The sequence below is a fragment of the Caretta caretta genome, chromosome 24, assembly GCF_965140235.1.
Source record: "Caretta caretta isolate rCarCar2 chromosome 24, rCarCar1.hap1, whole genome shotgun sequence".
In the NCBI taxonomy this organism is placed as follows: Eukaryota; Metazoa; Chordata; order Testudines; family Cheloniidae; genus Caretta; species Caretta caretta.
The window spans coordinates 16317719-16332078 of NC_134229.1; the positions used below are offsets into that span (position 1 = coordinate 16317719).

General features: G+C 58.2%; 1 protein-coding gene across 1 annotated transcript; it reads left to right on the forward strand.

The window, feature by feature from the left end:
* The first annotated feature begins 5951 nt into the window (after positions 1-5951).
* On the forward strand, positions 5952-7017 carry LOC125626017 (free fatty acid receptor 2). The gene has a single exon (XM_048828682.2). The coding sequence runs from the start codon at positions 5989-5991 to the stop codon at positions 7015-7017; it is 1029 nt and encodes a 342-aa protein (XP_048684639.2). The 5' UTR covers positions 5952-5988.
* Positions 7018-14360: the final 7343 nt, after the last annotated feature.

Here is a 14360-nt window from a genome sequence, read left to right on the forward strand (position 1 = left end):
TTCCCAGCCGGCTCATAAAGAAATAATAAACCCAGGTGTCAATAATAAAAAAAAACATTCACGGAACATAACCCTGACCGGGCGGACATCCAACATGAGGTACTAGGGGCGCCCGTGGCCATGCCGATGGGCCACCGCCCTGCGTGAGGTGGAATCGGTTCTCTGTGTCTTAAGGCAGGGAGGGGGGTGTCTGTTTCTCAAAGCTGGGCAAGGGAAGGGGGGGCCATGGTGACCTCAGCATTGGGGTCCTTGCGTGTAGCCCGTGCTATGTCCCCCAGCGGGGCTGCCTTGCCTCCTGTCACAGCCAGGAGCTGGGTGCCCACCCCAGCTCCCCGCGGGGTCATGGCGAAAGTGGGGTGAGACGTGACAGCCCAGGAGTCAGGACTGCTGGGTTTTACTGGGGGTGGGGCCTAGTGGGTTGGAGTGGAGGGGCTGGGAGCCAGGACTCCTGGGTTCTATCCCCAGATCTAGGAGAAGAGGGAGGCCTAGTGCGTTAGAACAGGTGGGGCTGGGAGTCGGGATAGGCAAGGGGAAAGGAGGGGGCTCTCAGGGCTTGCCCCTCCCTCTGGCACCAGCTGGCTAAATGCTCCCCACTCCATCCCTCAGGATTCCCCCTCCCCGTGCCCCACTCCCCTCAAGCCAGCCTGTCCTCGCTATGGGGCCGGATTGGGCCCAGCGCCCCCTAGAGGAAATCTGTGGAAGTTTCGTAGGCAGCTAATGGGCAACCTACTACCATGGGGAAGGCAGCATCCAGCTCCTCTGCTTGGGGTCTACTGGTTGGAGCTGCGGGTGGGGCGGGAGGGATGGGGCTGGGAGCCAGGACTCCTGGGTTCTCTCTCCAGCTCTGGGAGGGGAGTAGGGTCTAGTGGTGAGAGCAGGGGGGCTGGGAGCCAGGACTCCTGGGCCCAGGGCTATCTTGGCAAAAGAGCACAGGGTGGGTCCATAGATGCCAAGCGCAAACCCTGCAGTGATAAATGCCCCCATCGGAAACCCGTCTCCCCTCTGGAAGGACGGGTGAGCCAGCCCATGGCACTCCCACGTGAACGTCCATCTGGGCACACGCCAGGTAGCACGGACTCCTGGGGCGTCACCTTTGTTGCACAGCACGGATGCTATCAGAACTATGCAAATAGTAACTGATGCGGCTACACCCAGGCGGAGGGACAGGACACTGGACCCAGAGCCCTGCACGAGGCCTGGGGGGGGAGGGTCTGCATTCCTGGGGCTCATTCATCCCTGGGCAGGATGCCTTGGGGTGGCTTGCAAAGCCTTGGGATGTGTCATTGTTTTCATGGCACTGGCTCATCAATGTCAGTGTCCCCTCCCCCAGCAACCTGGGGACCCATCTCCCCTGGTATCCTGGCTACGGCTTCAATGGAGTGATTTTCACCAATGGGGATCTGGCCCCATTGACTCCAGTGGAGCGACGGCCGATTGGCCCCAGCTGGGATCTGGCCCCATTGTCTCTGTCTTTAGCAGTCAGTCGGATTCCCTCCCACTCAGCTGTGGCTATTGTGCGTGTCTCGGTGCTCTATGCAGGGTCTTTATGTGCCCCAGAGCCTGAGCGAAGAAATATGAACTCGGATTTCCTTGTTTATTTAATATCGCGCTTCTGAAAGTTGCTACAGCCCTGGAGATCAAAGGAACAACCATAAATCCAGCGCGGCTTCTCCTCCAGTGCCCTGTGGTAGAACCACTAGACCCTGCGCCCCTCCCGGAAGAGGGGAGACAACTCAGAAGTCCTGGCTCCCAGCCCCCTAGCTCTAACCATTAGACCTCCCTCCCCTACCTGAGCTGAGGATACAACCCAGGAGTCCTGGCTCCTAGCCCGCCCTGTTCTAACTGCTAGATTCCACTTCCCTTCCCAGGAATAGAACCCAGGCGTCCTTGCCCACAGCAGGGTGCAGTAGCCTGGCCGGAGGGGGGGGGTGGGGGGATGGACAGACAACACCACACCCTCTAAAGGCCATGCCAAGTCACACCGCCCACAAGGAAATATTGGTTGCATCTCTCATCCTTTCTGTGTGGATTTCTGAGGAAAGGGGCCAGTGGGGTTTCCTGGGGCGAAGACAGACACAACATAACCAGCTGCTTGGGCTACAGAAAACTCACTCCCCAGCCGGGACGCAGGAGACCAGCCACCAGCTCATCCCTGACACATCACCTGGGGTGGCTCCCAGCCCGGACACCTGGGTTCCAGCCCTTCTGCAGGCTCCCAGGGCACTGACTGCTGGAGAGGAGGTGAGGATGGGCTCTCTAGCTGCCTGGGTCAAGGCTTGTAAGGAGGGGAGTGGGGTCTAGAGGTTAGAGCAGGGGTTGTGGCTGGGATTCAGGACTCCTGGAAGAAGACTGGGTTAGAGTAGAGAGATCGGAGAAAGGACTGCTGGATTCCTTTCCCAGCTCTGCTCTACTGGTTAAAGCCGGGGGGGTTGTGAGTCAGGATTCCAGGGTTCTGCTCCCAGCCCTCATGGGTGTGTATCAGGCCTTTGTGCAAAGTTTAATTTTGTTTTTGCAAAATTAAAAAACAAATAAGCAACAAAGTAAAAGGAAGATTGCTGGTTCAGCTGACCACGGGATTCTAGGCCCAGCGTGGGAGAGGAGTGGGGTGTAGTGGTTAGAACAGTGGGGGCAGGGAGTCAGGACTCCTGGGTTCTATCCCAGATTGGGGGGAGTGCAGTCTAATGGTTAGAGCAGGGGGCTGGGGAGAGCCAGGATTCCTGGGTCCTTTCCCCAGCATGGCCATCTCCTTTCCCTGCTCTGACTCTCTGTTCTTCCACCTGTAAAACGGGGGTAAAGGTTTGTGACCTACTTTTTCAAGATGCTTGCCCATCGCTGGGTGATCAGGGCGGAGTGAAGCTGACCAGGGGAGGGGCGTGGGGAGATGGAAATTTGTCTAGCTCAGCTGAGTGAGGGCATGGTGGGGAAAGGGAGAGGGGAACCCCAACACAGAAGAACACAACAGTCCACGTACAAGGGGCACTCAGCACTGCCAGTCAGGATGTGGGGCGTGGTCATTACATCTCCCACAGAATGGGTTCCCCCACTCGGAGAAAGAGACTCGAGGGGTCGATTCCTTCCCCCCACCCCCAGCAGCGGCTCCATTACCAAAGGTTCTGGGACTGGAACCATCAGGTCCGATCCGCTCGCGGTTCCATGTCTTGCCTCCACATCTGAGCAGCGAGACAGGCTGGGAGGGAAAGTGGGTTTCCCTCCACTAGGGAGAGCGGAGGGACTGACAGTTTCTAATCGCAGGAGGGCACGACTCTCGGAGAGATGTGCTGGCTGGTGCATACACCCAGCCCTGCTCCTAGAACCCAGGAACCCTGGCTCCCAGCCCCCTGCTCTGATCACTAGACCCCACTTCCCTCCTAGAGCCAAGGATAGACCCAGGAGTCCTTGATCCCCCCCTTCTGCTCTGATCATTAGACCCCACTCTCCTTCCCAGAGTCAGGGATAGAACCCAGGAGTCCTGGTTCTCAGCCCCCTGCTCTAACCCACTCGCCCCCCCCCCACCCCCGCCACGATTGGTAGGGGAGCAAGGGACAGGTCGGGCTCAGCCAAGGGTTTACTTTACGGGAGAGACTTATTAACTTCTGCTTAATGAGGCTATTTAACGATCGATCCCCACAGCTGTGAGGCAGGGGTAGAGCTACGTGCACCCTGGGGAAGGAGGGGCCCATTGCAGCTTGGCATGTGGCACCCACAGCCTGTCTGGAGCACGGGCGCAGGATGCCTGGCCCTGGGAAAGCTGGAGGGCTGCTCTTCAGAGTCACTGGAATGGCTCAGTGGCTAAAGGTGGGAGCCAGGACTCCTGGGTTGTCTCCCTGGCTCCGGGAGGGGAGAAGGGTCTAGTGATTAGAACAGGGGGAGCTGACAGGCAGGACTCCTGGGTTCTCTCCCCAGATCTGGGAGGGGAGTGGGAACTAGTTGGTTAGAGCAGGGGGCCTGAGAGGCAGGATTCCTGGGTTCTATTCCCAGCTCGAGGATGGAGGTGTGGACTAGTGGTTAGAGCACTCAGGGGCTGGGAGCCAGGACTCCTGGATTCTCTCCCCAGTCCTGGGAGAAGAGTGGGGTCTAGTGCAGCTGAAAGATCAAGAATCCTGGGTTGTGTTTCTGAGTTCTGTGCATTGACTCCTTATTTCCTATTGTAACCACAAAATCACCCCTTAGAATCATGGATTGAACCCAGGAGTTCTGGCTCCCAATCCCCCACCCTCTAACCACTAGACCACACTTCCTTCCACCCTTGATGATATATATGAAAATTTTCCTCTGAGTAACAACCACTTCCCTGTTGTCCAAGGTGCCCGCTCGCCCCACCACCTGCAGCCCATCCCTGTGTGTTTGCTCACAGGATCTCATTCATCCCAGGCTCTCCGTTCTCTCTCTGGGGCTGGCCCCGCTGCGCCTGCCACTGGCTAAACAGGAAACTGAGCTAAATAAATACGGCAGCTGGCTACATAAATTCCAGCCTTATGTCTAGTGTCAGATAATGGAACGGGAGCCCTGAGCTTGCTCGCATGGCTACTGGTAAGGAGGGATGGGAGCCAGGACTCCTGGGTTCTTTCTGCACGACTGGGAGGGGAGGGGCATCTAAGAGTTAGAGCAGACGGTCTGGGAGCGAGGACTCCTGGTACTCTCCCAGCTCAGGGAGGGAAGTGGGATCGAGTGGATTAGGACCAGGGGGACTGGAGCCAGGACTCCTGGGTTCAATCCCCAGGGATGGAAGGGTGTGACAGGATCCCTGGTGTGCAACCTGGAACTCAGGTACCCCTGAGTCCTCTGCCCCACCAGTCTGGGCTCCCACTCACGCTGTGATGCTGTGACAAGCTACAAACGTCTGGCAGATACTGGACTTAGCCATCCACAGGTCAGGACACACCCAGCCGAGTTACGTGAAAGGCTGCCCTCAGCCACTCATGAAGCAAAACCAGAGAGGCTCCAGCCAAATCTCCCCAGCCTAGGACCCCGGAGCTGCACCGCCCTCCATTGGGTAGAAGCCTGGGTAAGTTCACTACCCAGTCCGCCCCTCCCTCAATGCCGAAAGGACATGCACAAGCCTTTTGTGAATGGAGCTACGATTTCCAGGCACTTCAAGCAAAATTCACTGGTTTTCGGTATCATATAAAACAGATGCATTAACTACAGAAAGATAGAGTTTAAGTGATTAGAAGTGGTAGGTATAAAAGTTAGAGATAGTTACCAAAGAAAAGAAAATAAGCACGAAAACTACATCTTAAATCTCTAAGACACCGGGCAGTATTTAGATCTAGCCGTTTTCTTCGCTCAATGGATGTTACAGTTCAGAATACACAGGCTTCTCCCTTGTCTCCTCTGCTGAAGTTCTCTCTCTTCTCAGCGTCCTTGTTGCTTGCAGCGTAGGTGGGGGAGGAGAAAAGGCCAAGCCATGCAGCCTCTGTCCCTTATTTTATATCCTTAGTCCAGGTGCTTAGAAGACACTCACCCAGCCCCGCCCTGATGGGCTTTGCTGAGTCACAGTGATTGAGTAAATCCCACATAATGTGGTGCTTGTGGAACTGTCATTGAATTGTTAAATCCCTTGATTGCAACTCCCCCGTTGATGAATGGCCAGTGAGGTCACCACCCGTGTAGGAAGGACTCTCAAACTTATCACATATTTCATTGACAACCATCCAGCAAAATCCTCTAATTTCATACACACTAAAGATACACATATTTGGTCAGAACAATGGGTTTCAGCAGATCATGACCTCTAATATGAGCTCTTACACGACACGCTTTGTATGACACATAACAATCATATGACATGGGTGAATATGGGGTTCCAGGGTGTTGCTTTGGGGTACGGAGTGTCACAGAGGGGAGTGGGGTCTAGTGGTTTGGAGCAGGAGGGGCAGGAGCCAGGACTCATGGGTTCTATCCCCAGTCCTGGGAGGGGAGTGGGATCTAGTGGTTTGGAGGAGGAGGGGGCTGGCTACCAGGACTCTTGGGTTCCTTCGGCAGCTGATGAGCCTGTTCTCCTTTGAAGGAGCCAAGGAGATGCATTCAAATGTTTACATCCCGCTGGTTCTCACTGTCTACATCTTCACCTTCCTGATCGGCCTCCCGTCCAATCTCCTGGCCTTCTACACCTTCCTGGTGAAGGTCCGCCAGAAACCCACCCCCGTCGACATCCTTCTCCTCAGCCTCACCGTCTCCGACATCTTCCTCCTCGTTTTTCTCCCCTTCAAGATGGTGGAGGCTGCCTCAGGCCTGGAGTGGCCCTTGCCTGTTTTCCTCTGCCCACTCACCAACTACTTCTACTACAATAGCATCTACATCAGCTCCCTCTTACTCATGGCCGTCAGCGTTGATCGTTACCTCGGGGTGGCCTTTCCCATCAAGTACAAGCTCCGACGCCGTCCAGCTTATGCTGTCGCCACCTCCGTGGTCTTCTGGGTGTTGGGCTGTGCCCACTGCAGCTTTGTCTACATTGTCCACTACGAGGTCCTGAGCCCCAATGGGACCGTGACCGCCAATAACGCGTCTAACTGCTACGAAGTTTTCTCCCCTATGCAGCTCCAGATCCTCCTCCCTGTCCGCCTGGAGTTCTTCATTGTCCTCTTCTGTCTTCCCTTCACCATCACCATCTTCTGCTACGTCAACCTCATCCGCATCCTGCTGGCCTTGCCCAACATCACAGCCCGGAGGAAGCAGCGGGCCGTGGGCCTGGCTCTGGTCACCTTGTTCAACTTCATAGTCTGCTTCGCCCCCTACAACCTGTCCCATGTGGTGGGCTTTGTTCAGAACAAGAGCCCCAAATGGAGGGTGTACGCTCTTCTCCTCAGCACCCTCAATGCCGCCTTGGACCCTGCCATCTTCTACTTCTCCTCCACTGCCGTCCAACGAGCCTTCGCCAAGTACCTGGCTGCCCTGTGGCACAAACTCAGCGCCATCTTGGCCTGGTGCCATCTTCCCTGCTTGACTCGCTGTGCGGAAGGAGGCAGAGAGGTGGAGGCAACAAGTGGGATGGAGGCTGAGGAGTTGACAACTTGACCCCCAGGATGATACCGACTCTCTGTTTCCTCCGCAGAACCTTCCTTGTCCCATGCTCCGCAGGAGCAAGAGATCCTGCACTTGAGCCAGGGACGGCATCTTCTGTCCTTCCCTGCACCTCCCGAGAGGGCCGTTCTTCCTTAGACAGCAGCATGCAGCGGGGCTTGGAGTTGGTGCCCAACTTCCACAAGGCTTTGGCTTACTTGAGCTTCAGTGTGATTGGCCAAACTTTCACAAGAGTTTGGCCCACCTCAGGTTGGGGTCAAGGTCCTTCCTTTGCTGCTGCCGGGCCATGAGCAGTAGCGGGTTTACAATGGCGCCAACGGGAGCAGGCCCACACTTAGAAGGGGACATGGTGCCGGGACTGTGGCCTCACCCCCCAGCTGCACCCTGAGGCGCCACCCTCATTCAGCCTCTTCCTCCCGATCCTCCGCTCGCTGTTCGCTCCTCTCCACCCCCTCCCCAGCTCCCCCCATTCAGTCCTCTCCTCCCCTTATGCCCCATGCAAGTGGTGGGCAGGGACTCGGGGGGGAAGAGGCCAAGTGGGACCATGACCTCAAGGGAGAAGAGGCCGAGCAGGGTCGGGGCCTTGGGGCAGAGCAAGAGGTGGGGCCACGGTCCGGGCACCGGGGCCCACAAAAGATTAATCCAGCCCTGGCCATGAAAGGTTGGCCAAACTCCCACTGGACTTCGGCCACCCTGTTTCGGAGTGGGTGGCCCAAGTTCCTCAAGGGTCTGGCCTCTCTCAGTGTCAGGGTCGCCATGGCGTCAAGGGCCTTCCTTTGCTGCTGCTGGCACATGAGAGGTTGGCTGAACACAGGCCTATTTCATCGCCCTCCACCCACTCCGGGTCTTTCCTTCTCCATGGTTGGGCCCAAGGGCAAAGAAGCTACTAGGGGCTGCAACTGCAAGTGGGGGTTGCTTGAGGGAGGGCAAACAGGGCTGAGCTTGTCCCGTTTCAGGGGAACCATTTAGTGGCAGATGAACAAGGGCTCCGTGAGGGGCCCGTGGGGCCCGAGTTTGCCCTTGTGGAGCTATGGAGAGCTCCTCCTCCTTGGCTACTGGTATCCGTGCGTGCTGGCCTCTGTGGAAATGTGATTACCACCTCGGTGGGACTGGAACGCAGGGGGCTACAGCCCAGCATGCTACTGCTTGAGCTAAAGGAGCAGTGCCATGTGTTGGCGGCAGTAGTAAGGCCGTTATCTGCCATGTGGACGGGAAGGATTTGGACTCTGGACCTCCACCATCAATGCAAGGTGCAAGCGGAAGGGCCAGCGCCCCTTGGTAGCAGTGGTGGGAACAGGCTGTTATTCACTAGGATTTGAACGCAGGACTTCCAGCACCACAGTGAAGGGCTCACGTGATCTAAAGGCAAAGTGCCTTTTGCAGCGGTAGTAGGGCTGTTATCCTCCTGGTTGGTGGGGGATGGGAATTCAGCAGGCACACGTACAATGGACACTGGTCTCTGTGGGTCTGTTCCAGGTCCGGACGTAGAGCTGAGATCTCCCTCGTGCAAGGTCCTGCACCTCCTCCCTTTGCTGGTGGATCTGGCGCCCCCCCCCGGGGCAGTGGCTTTATCTACATATTAAATAAAATTATTGATTTATTATCCAACTGAGATTATTTTCTTCTTATTCTTCAGGTCTGGGGTGAGGTCTAGTGGGTTAGCGTGGGGGGCTGGCTGGGAGCCAGGACTCCTGAATTCTATCCCCAGTTCTGGAAGGGGAGTGGAGTCTATTGGTTAGAGTCAGGGGAGGGAGGTTTGGGGGTAGAACTCCTGGATTCTATCCATGGGAAGGGACCAGGGCTAGGAAGTGGGCCTCACACATATTGTCTCTGGCAACTTTTAATTAACTGCAGGGCGTGAATCTGGCACAGCAGGTGAGCAAATAGTGTCTCTGTAGTGCTGATATTAACCGGGGTTAATGGATAACTGGGCTGGGCAGAGCCTGGGGCAGCCAGGGGATTTCACAAGGAACCACCAGGTCCCAGGCCATGGGACCCTGCCACCGGCCTGACGCCCCCCACCCTCGGGGCTTCCCCAGAGCAGGAGCCCACCCACTAGGGTTGCCATATGCCTAACTGCAGCCCTGCCCTGCCCCCAATCACTCCACCCCCCCCACACCTTCACTCACTTGCTTATTTTCACCGGGCTGGGGGGTTTGGAGTGTGGGAGGGGGCTCAGGGCTGGGGCAGGGGGTTGGGGTATGGGAGAGGGTTCAGGGTGCGGGCTCCAGGCGGCGGTGACCTCAGGCAGCCCCGGCATTTCCCGGGGACAGAGGAAGTCCGCGTGGCTTCTGGTAAGCAGCCAGCATGTCCGTCCGGGCTCCTAGGTGGAGGGGTGGCCAAGGGGGCTCCGCGTGCTGCCTCGGCTGCAGCTCCCATTGGCCTCAGTTCCCATCCAATGGGAGCTGTGGAGCCAACACTCAGGGTGGGTGCAGTGCGTGGAGACCCCCCAGCTGCCCCTCCACCTAGGAGCTGGAAGGACATGCCAGCCGCTTCCCGGAGCCTGCCTGCCCTGCTGGTGCTGCGGCCAACTGGACTTTTAGCGGCGTGGTGAGTGGTGCTGACCGGAGCCGCCAGGATCCCTTTTCGACTGGGCGTTCTGATCAAAAACCAGACGCCTGGCCAGCCTACCACCCACACACAGCCCCCTGTATCACACATGCAGCCTCTTCTCCTGGGCTCAGGCACCGTGAGATATCTTACATGGCAGTCACTGTCCAACTCCTCGGGGGGAGGGGGCGAAGCTGGGTGCAGGTCGGCTCCTGCTCCGAATGGGGCTGAGACCCACCAAACCTCATTGCACAGCGAGCTCCCCAGAGCAGCTGTTAGCAGATAAACAAACCCGCTGAGTGCTCACAAGAGCAGTATGGGACCGCGTGTGGGCTCTCAGTGGGGTGACCTCACTGCAGACGCCAGGGCAGCGCTAGGAGGCGCTGGGCTGCAGGGGGTGGGGTGGGGGGAGTGTTGGGGAGTCTCACAAGGAGAAAACACGGCACTGCCTTTCAAGCCAAGTCCAGCCCGTTTCAGAGGGAGGGGAGTGGTGAGGGAGGGGAGGGGGGTTGTACAAATTCTCCAATTTTGTTGGATTAGTTTTTGTTTGATTAGTTTGTTTGATTAGCTGCCTACAACATCCAGTGACCCAGTAAAACTATCACAATAAGAAATGTGTGTGTACTTGCATTATAGGCCGTGTTGGGGGGGGGGGCAGAAAGTTCATGAATTTGCCCCCAACCCCAACCCCACCACAAGGAACTTGGGGGAGGGGAGTGGGGCTTTCATGCAGCATTTGCCCCCCGCAAGGAGCTGGAGGGGGGCTTCCCCGCACTATTTCCCTGCCAGCACCGCAGTATCCCACTGCTGACAGAGCTCACCGCGGGGGAGGTGTCCGCAGCGGCCCCCCTCTCTGGGTCTGGGGCGCCGGGACTCGCACTCAGCACCTCACTCTGCCGGCAGGGTTGCCAACTTTCTACTTGCACAAAACTGAACACCCTTGCCCCGCCCCTTTCCCGAGGCCCCGCCCCCTTCCCCAGCCCCTGCCAAAAGGCAGAAGAAATAGCGGCCGGATGGGTTTGTCGCGCAGGGTGAGGTGCAAAGGGCGTCACATTTACATAGGGGAGGCAGATAAACGCAGGGGACCCGCTACACACCCCACTGGGCAGGGTTCTGTTATTACAGGTCTTGGTACAACCCCACCCGAACCCCCCCGGGGAGCTCAGGCAGGATGCCTCTAATTGGTTAGGGGGCGCAGGCTGGGAGCCCGGACTCCTGGGTTGTATTCCCTGGCTCTGAGTGGGGAGTAGGGTCGAGTGGTTACAGCAGCAGAAGAGCCCAGAACTCTGAGCCCACTTGTATATGAGGTTCTCCAATTCACACCCCTTGTGCCTCAGTTTCCCCACTTGTGCAGCAGCTGTCAGGCTGTGTGCATCGCCACAGGCTGGGCACGGCCCAGTCCAGAGTGAAAAGCCCCGGCTGCGCCTCCCGTTTGATTCCCCACTTGGGGGGCGGGGGTTGAAGACCCCTGAGAACACCCCTCCTCCATTTGCGAGCAGGGCAGGGGCCAGAGCAGCTGTTTCCCCCGCCTCAAGGGCCGCTGGCTGGGCCTGGGCCGGGGTAGTTTTGTCTCAGAGACGCTGCCCCTTCCTCTGGGCTTTGAGCAGACCGAAGTGAGGGGGAGGACCTGGGAGAGCAGCCTCAGGGTGTGAGAACCGGCACTGACCGCCCCTGCCTTAGCCCCGCTGCGCCCCTGGTCCTGACCGGAGCCACCAGGGTCCCTTTTTGACCGGGCGCTCTGGTCCAAAACCGGACGCCTGGCAACCCTGCCCGCTGGCCCCCTCCTCTGCTGAGCCCTCTCTGGGCAAAGCCCCAGCAGGTCGCAGGGCTGGGCCACCCCCTGGCTGGTCGGGTTTCGCCGCCTCCCCCCGGACACTTACCTGGGCTGGGACTCCCCCCCCTCGCAGGCCGCCAGGGCACTTCTGGGACCGCCATAGAGCCCCGCCCGGAGCTCACTGAGCCGCAGCAGATCCTGCCCCCCCCCCCCGCGCACCGCCCGGGGCCCCGACCCCGCCCGGGGTGGAAGCGCTGGAGACCTTGGAGGGAGGGCAGGGCAGGGCAGGGCAGCCCAGGCGGCTTCCAGGCCAAATCGGCCACCTCCAAAGCAAACAAACCCCAAACCCGCACCTAAAACCAAGCCCGATTCCGCTTTGCAGCCCCCCTGTTCTCCCAGCCGGGGGCTCCCCCGCACGCATTCAGCCGGTGCCCCTCGCTCCCGACCCGCAGCCCAGGGCCGTCCCCACCTGGGGGTGGTGCCCTATGCAGCCCGAGCCCCTGCACCCGGAGCGGCCGCTCTGCTGGGGGGGCTGCGCTTAAGGGTTGCAGAGCAGCGGGGGCAGGAGCTGGGGGGGGGGGGCAGCAGCAGGGCAGGGAGGCCCAGGGCAGCGCGGGGGACCCGGCGCCCGCAGCCGGAGTCGGGCCACTCGCCCCGCACTCACCGGCGGCAGCGGGAAGCAGAGCGACCGGGCCCCAGCCCGCTCCCCCGGCTCTGTCACTTGGGGGAGGGGGCTTGGAGGAAGGGATCGCCCCCCCCCCCCCGGGGGCACGCACCAGAGGCGGCGGCGGGAAGCGGAGCAACGCGGCTGGGAGCTGGCGGAGCGGAGCCGGCTGGGACCGGGTCGCTCTCTGCTTCCTGCCGCCGGCGAGTGCAGACGCGGGCCCGACCCCTTCTGCCGGCTCCGGGACCCCCGCGAGCTCGGGGGAGGGGGCCTGGGGGAAGAGGTGGACCAGGGCAGGGACGAGGTGGGGCGGGGGCTTGGGGGAAGGGGCTGGCCGCTGGAGCCAGGGCTGCATACAGCTGCCTAGGGCACCATGAAACTTGGGGCCCCGAATTACGTGGTGCCCTAGGAAGCAGCTGCATGTTCTGCCTATGCCTAAGGGCGGCCCTGCCGCAGCCCCCTGCTAGGCAAGGCCTGGGCTCCTCCCCAGCTCTGCCACTGCTTACAGCGTGCTTACGCAATGCCGACAGACCCCGGTGGGCAGGATCGAACCGGGGATCTCTGGAGTATTAGTGCATGAGCCTCTACAAGGGGAGCTGAAAGCCAACTGGCTGTTAGCTAAGGCTGTAGAACAGACTCATTTTCTCTCTCTCTAAGCGCTCTTCGAGCCACTAGCCAGGGCAGAACACCAGGCCCAGAAGGTGTGTGGGTTATGGTGAGGTTATTGACATGAACAGTGACCATATAGATCATTGTTGCAACCACGGTCTTATAGTGGCACCCAATCTTGTACGAAGGCGGTCCAGTGAGGTGTCTATGGAAAGGTTATGATTTGCTGGTTATGATTATGCTGTCTGTATGCACATATCCTTTTTGTATTTAAAGTTATAAGTGTTGGCTCTATACCTCTTTCCAATGTTGGCTCCCGGGGTAATGCCCACGGGGTAATCAGCCAGATAGATATGCCATGTAAGATATCTGCAAAAATGTTATTTGCCAGATAGGATCATCTCATTTATATGTTTGTATTATGAGTTAGAGGTATGTATGTATGTCTGTATTTCAAACTCGGGCTATGCTTCTGGGTGGCACCCCAGACAGTTTGGCACCAGCTCTGCCTAGCCTGCTTGATGGCCCATTAAGCACCATCAGCTGTACAACTGACCCATTGAGAGTAGGCAAATATGCCTTATGACGCAGCAAGGCATGCAGGACATGCCTATGGAGAGAACGCCTCACTTGCAACTCGACACTTGCAAGTTAGCGCACATTAAATCAGCCCCGGGCGCCCTAACTCCGGAGGTGTCCACATTGGCAAGGCCCTTAGAGCACCTGGACCCTGCAGCTGGAGCGCTCCTGGTATTCCACCTCCGCCCAGGTGTCTGTGGACAACGTGGTGCATTACTGCGCTGTGGTCGGCCTCCGGAAACGTCCCACAATCCCCTGAAGTCAAGTGGCCTCTCCTGCCATGGTTTTGAACTCAGCTGCAGGCATGGGGATATCCCCTTTCAACGCGCCGTTTCTGACAGCCGGCTGCTTATCTGCCCCGGGACAAAGCAACCCATGGCTGTGGAATGCTGCTGCTGTGAGTGTGTGTGTGAGAGAGGGGGCGGGGAGGGGGGGAAGGGGGGGGTCTGCTGCTGTCTGAACTTACAAGACAGAATGCTGACACACTGCCCCCCAAAACACACTGTCTCTCCCCCCACATACACACAACACACTCCCTGTCACCCTCCACCCTGCAAACCCCCCCCCCATTTGAAAAGCACGCTGCAGCCCCTTGCACACGGGGACAGCTCCCACAAGGCACTGCTCTCTGTGGCGTTTCAAGAGCTGCTAATGTGGCCACACCAGTGCCCTTGCAGCTGACAGTGTAAACACTCGGCAGCAGTTTCCCTGCTGCAGTCTCCGAAGGCTGGTTGAACTCCCAGGGCTCTACATCTGCAAGCGTAGCCAAGCCCTTAGGCTTCCGACGCCGAGTTTGAAACAAAGGGATCACAGGCCGCGTGGCAAGAGATGAGAAAAGGCAGCTGCATCTCCTCCATCTGGTCTTCAATCCTGCTTCTTACCTCTGCAGGGACTTTGCTACAAACTGAAGCTCTGAACAAAGGACTGAATGACCCATCCCAGCTGTGGGTGTACTCCAGAGACTTGACTTAAGCCAGCAGTTTATTCCATCACGGCTACAAGCCTGACCCAAGAACGTTGCCATGACTGTATGGATTTGATTCCATTGAACCAATTCTACCTCTCACCTGTATCTTTTTCCTTTTATGAATAAACCTTTAGATTTTAGATTCTAAAGGATTGGCAAGAGTGTGATTTGTGGGTAAGTTCTAACCGGTATAT

What these genes read in the sequence shown, in the direction of transcription:
- LOC125626017 (XM_048828682.2), top strand. Translation starts at nt 5,989, where the DNA reads ATGAGCCTGTTCTCCTTTGAAGGAGCCAAGGAGATGCATTCAAATGTT.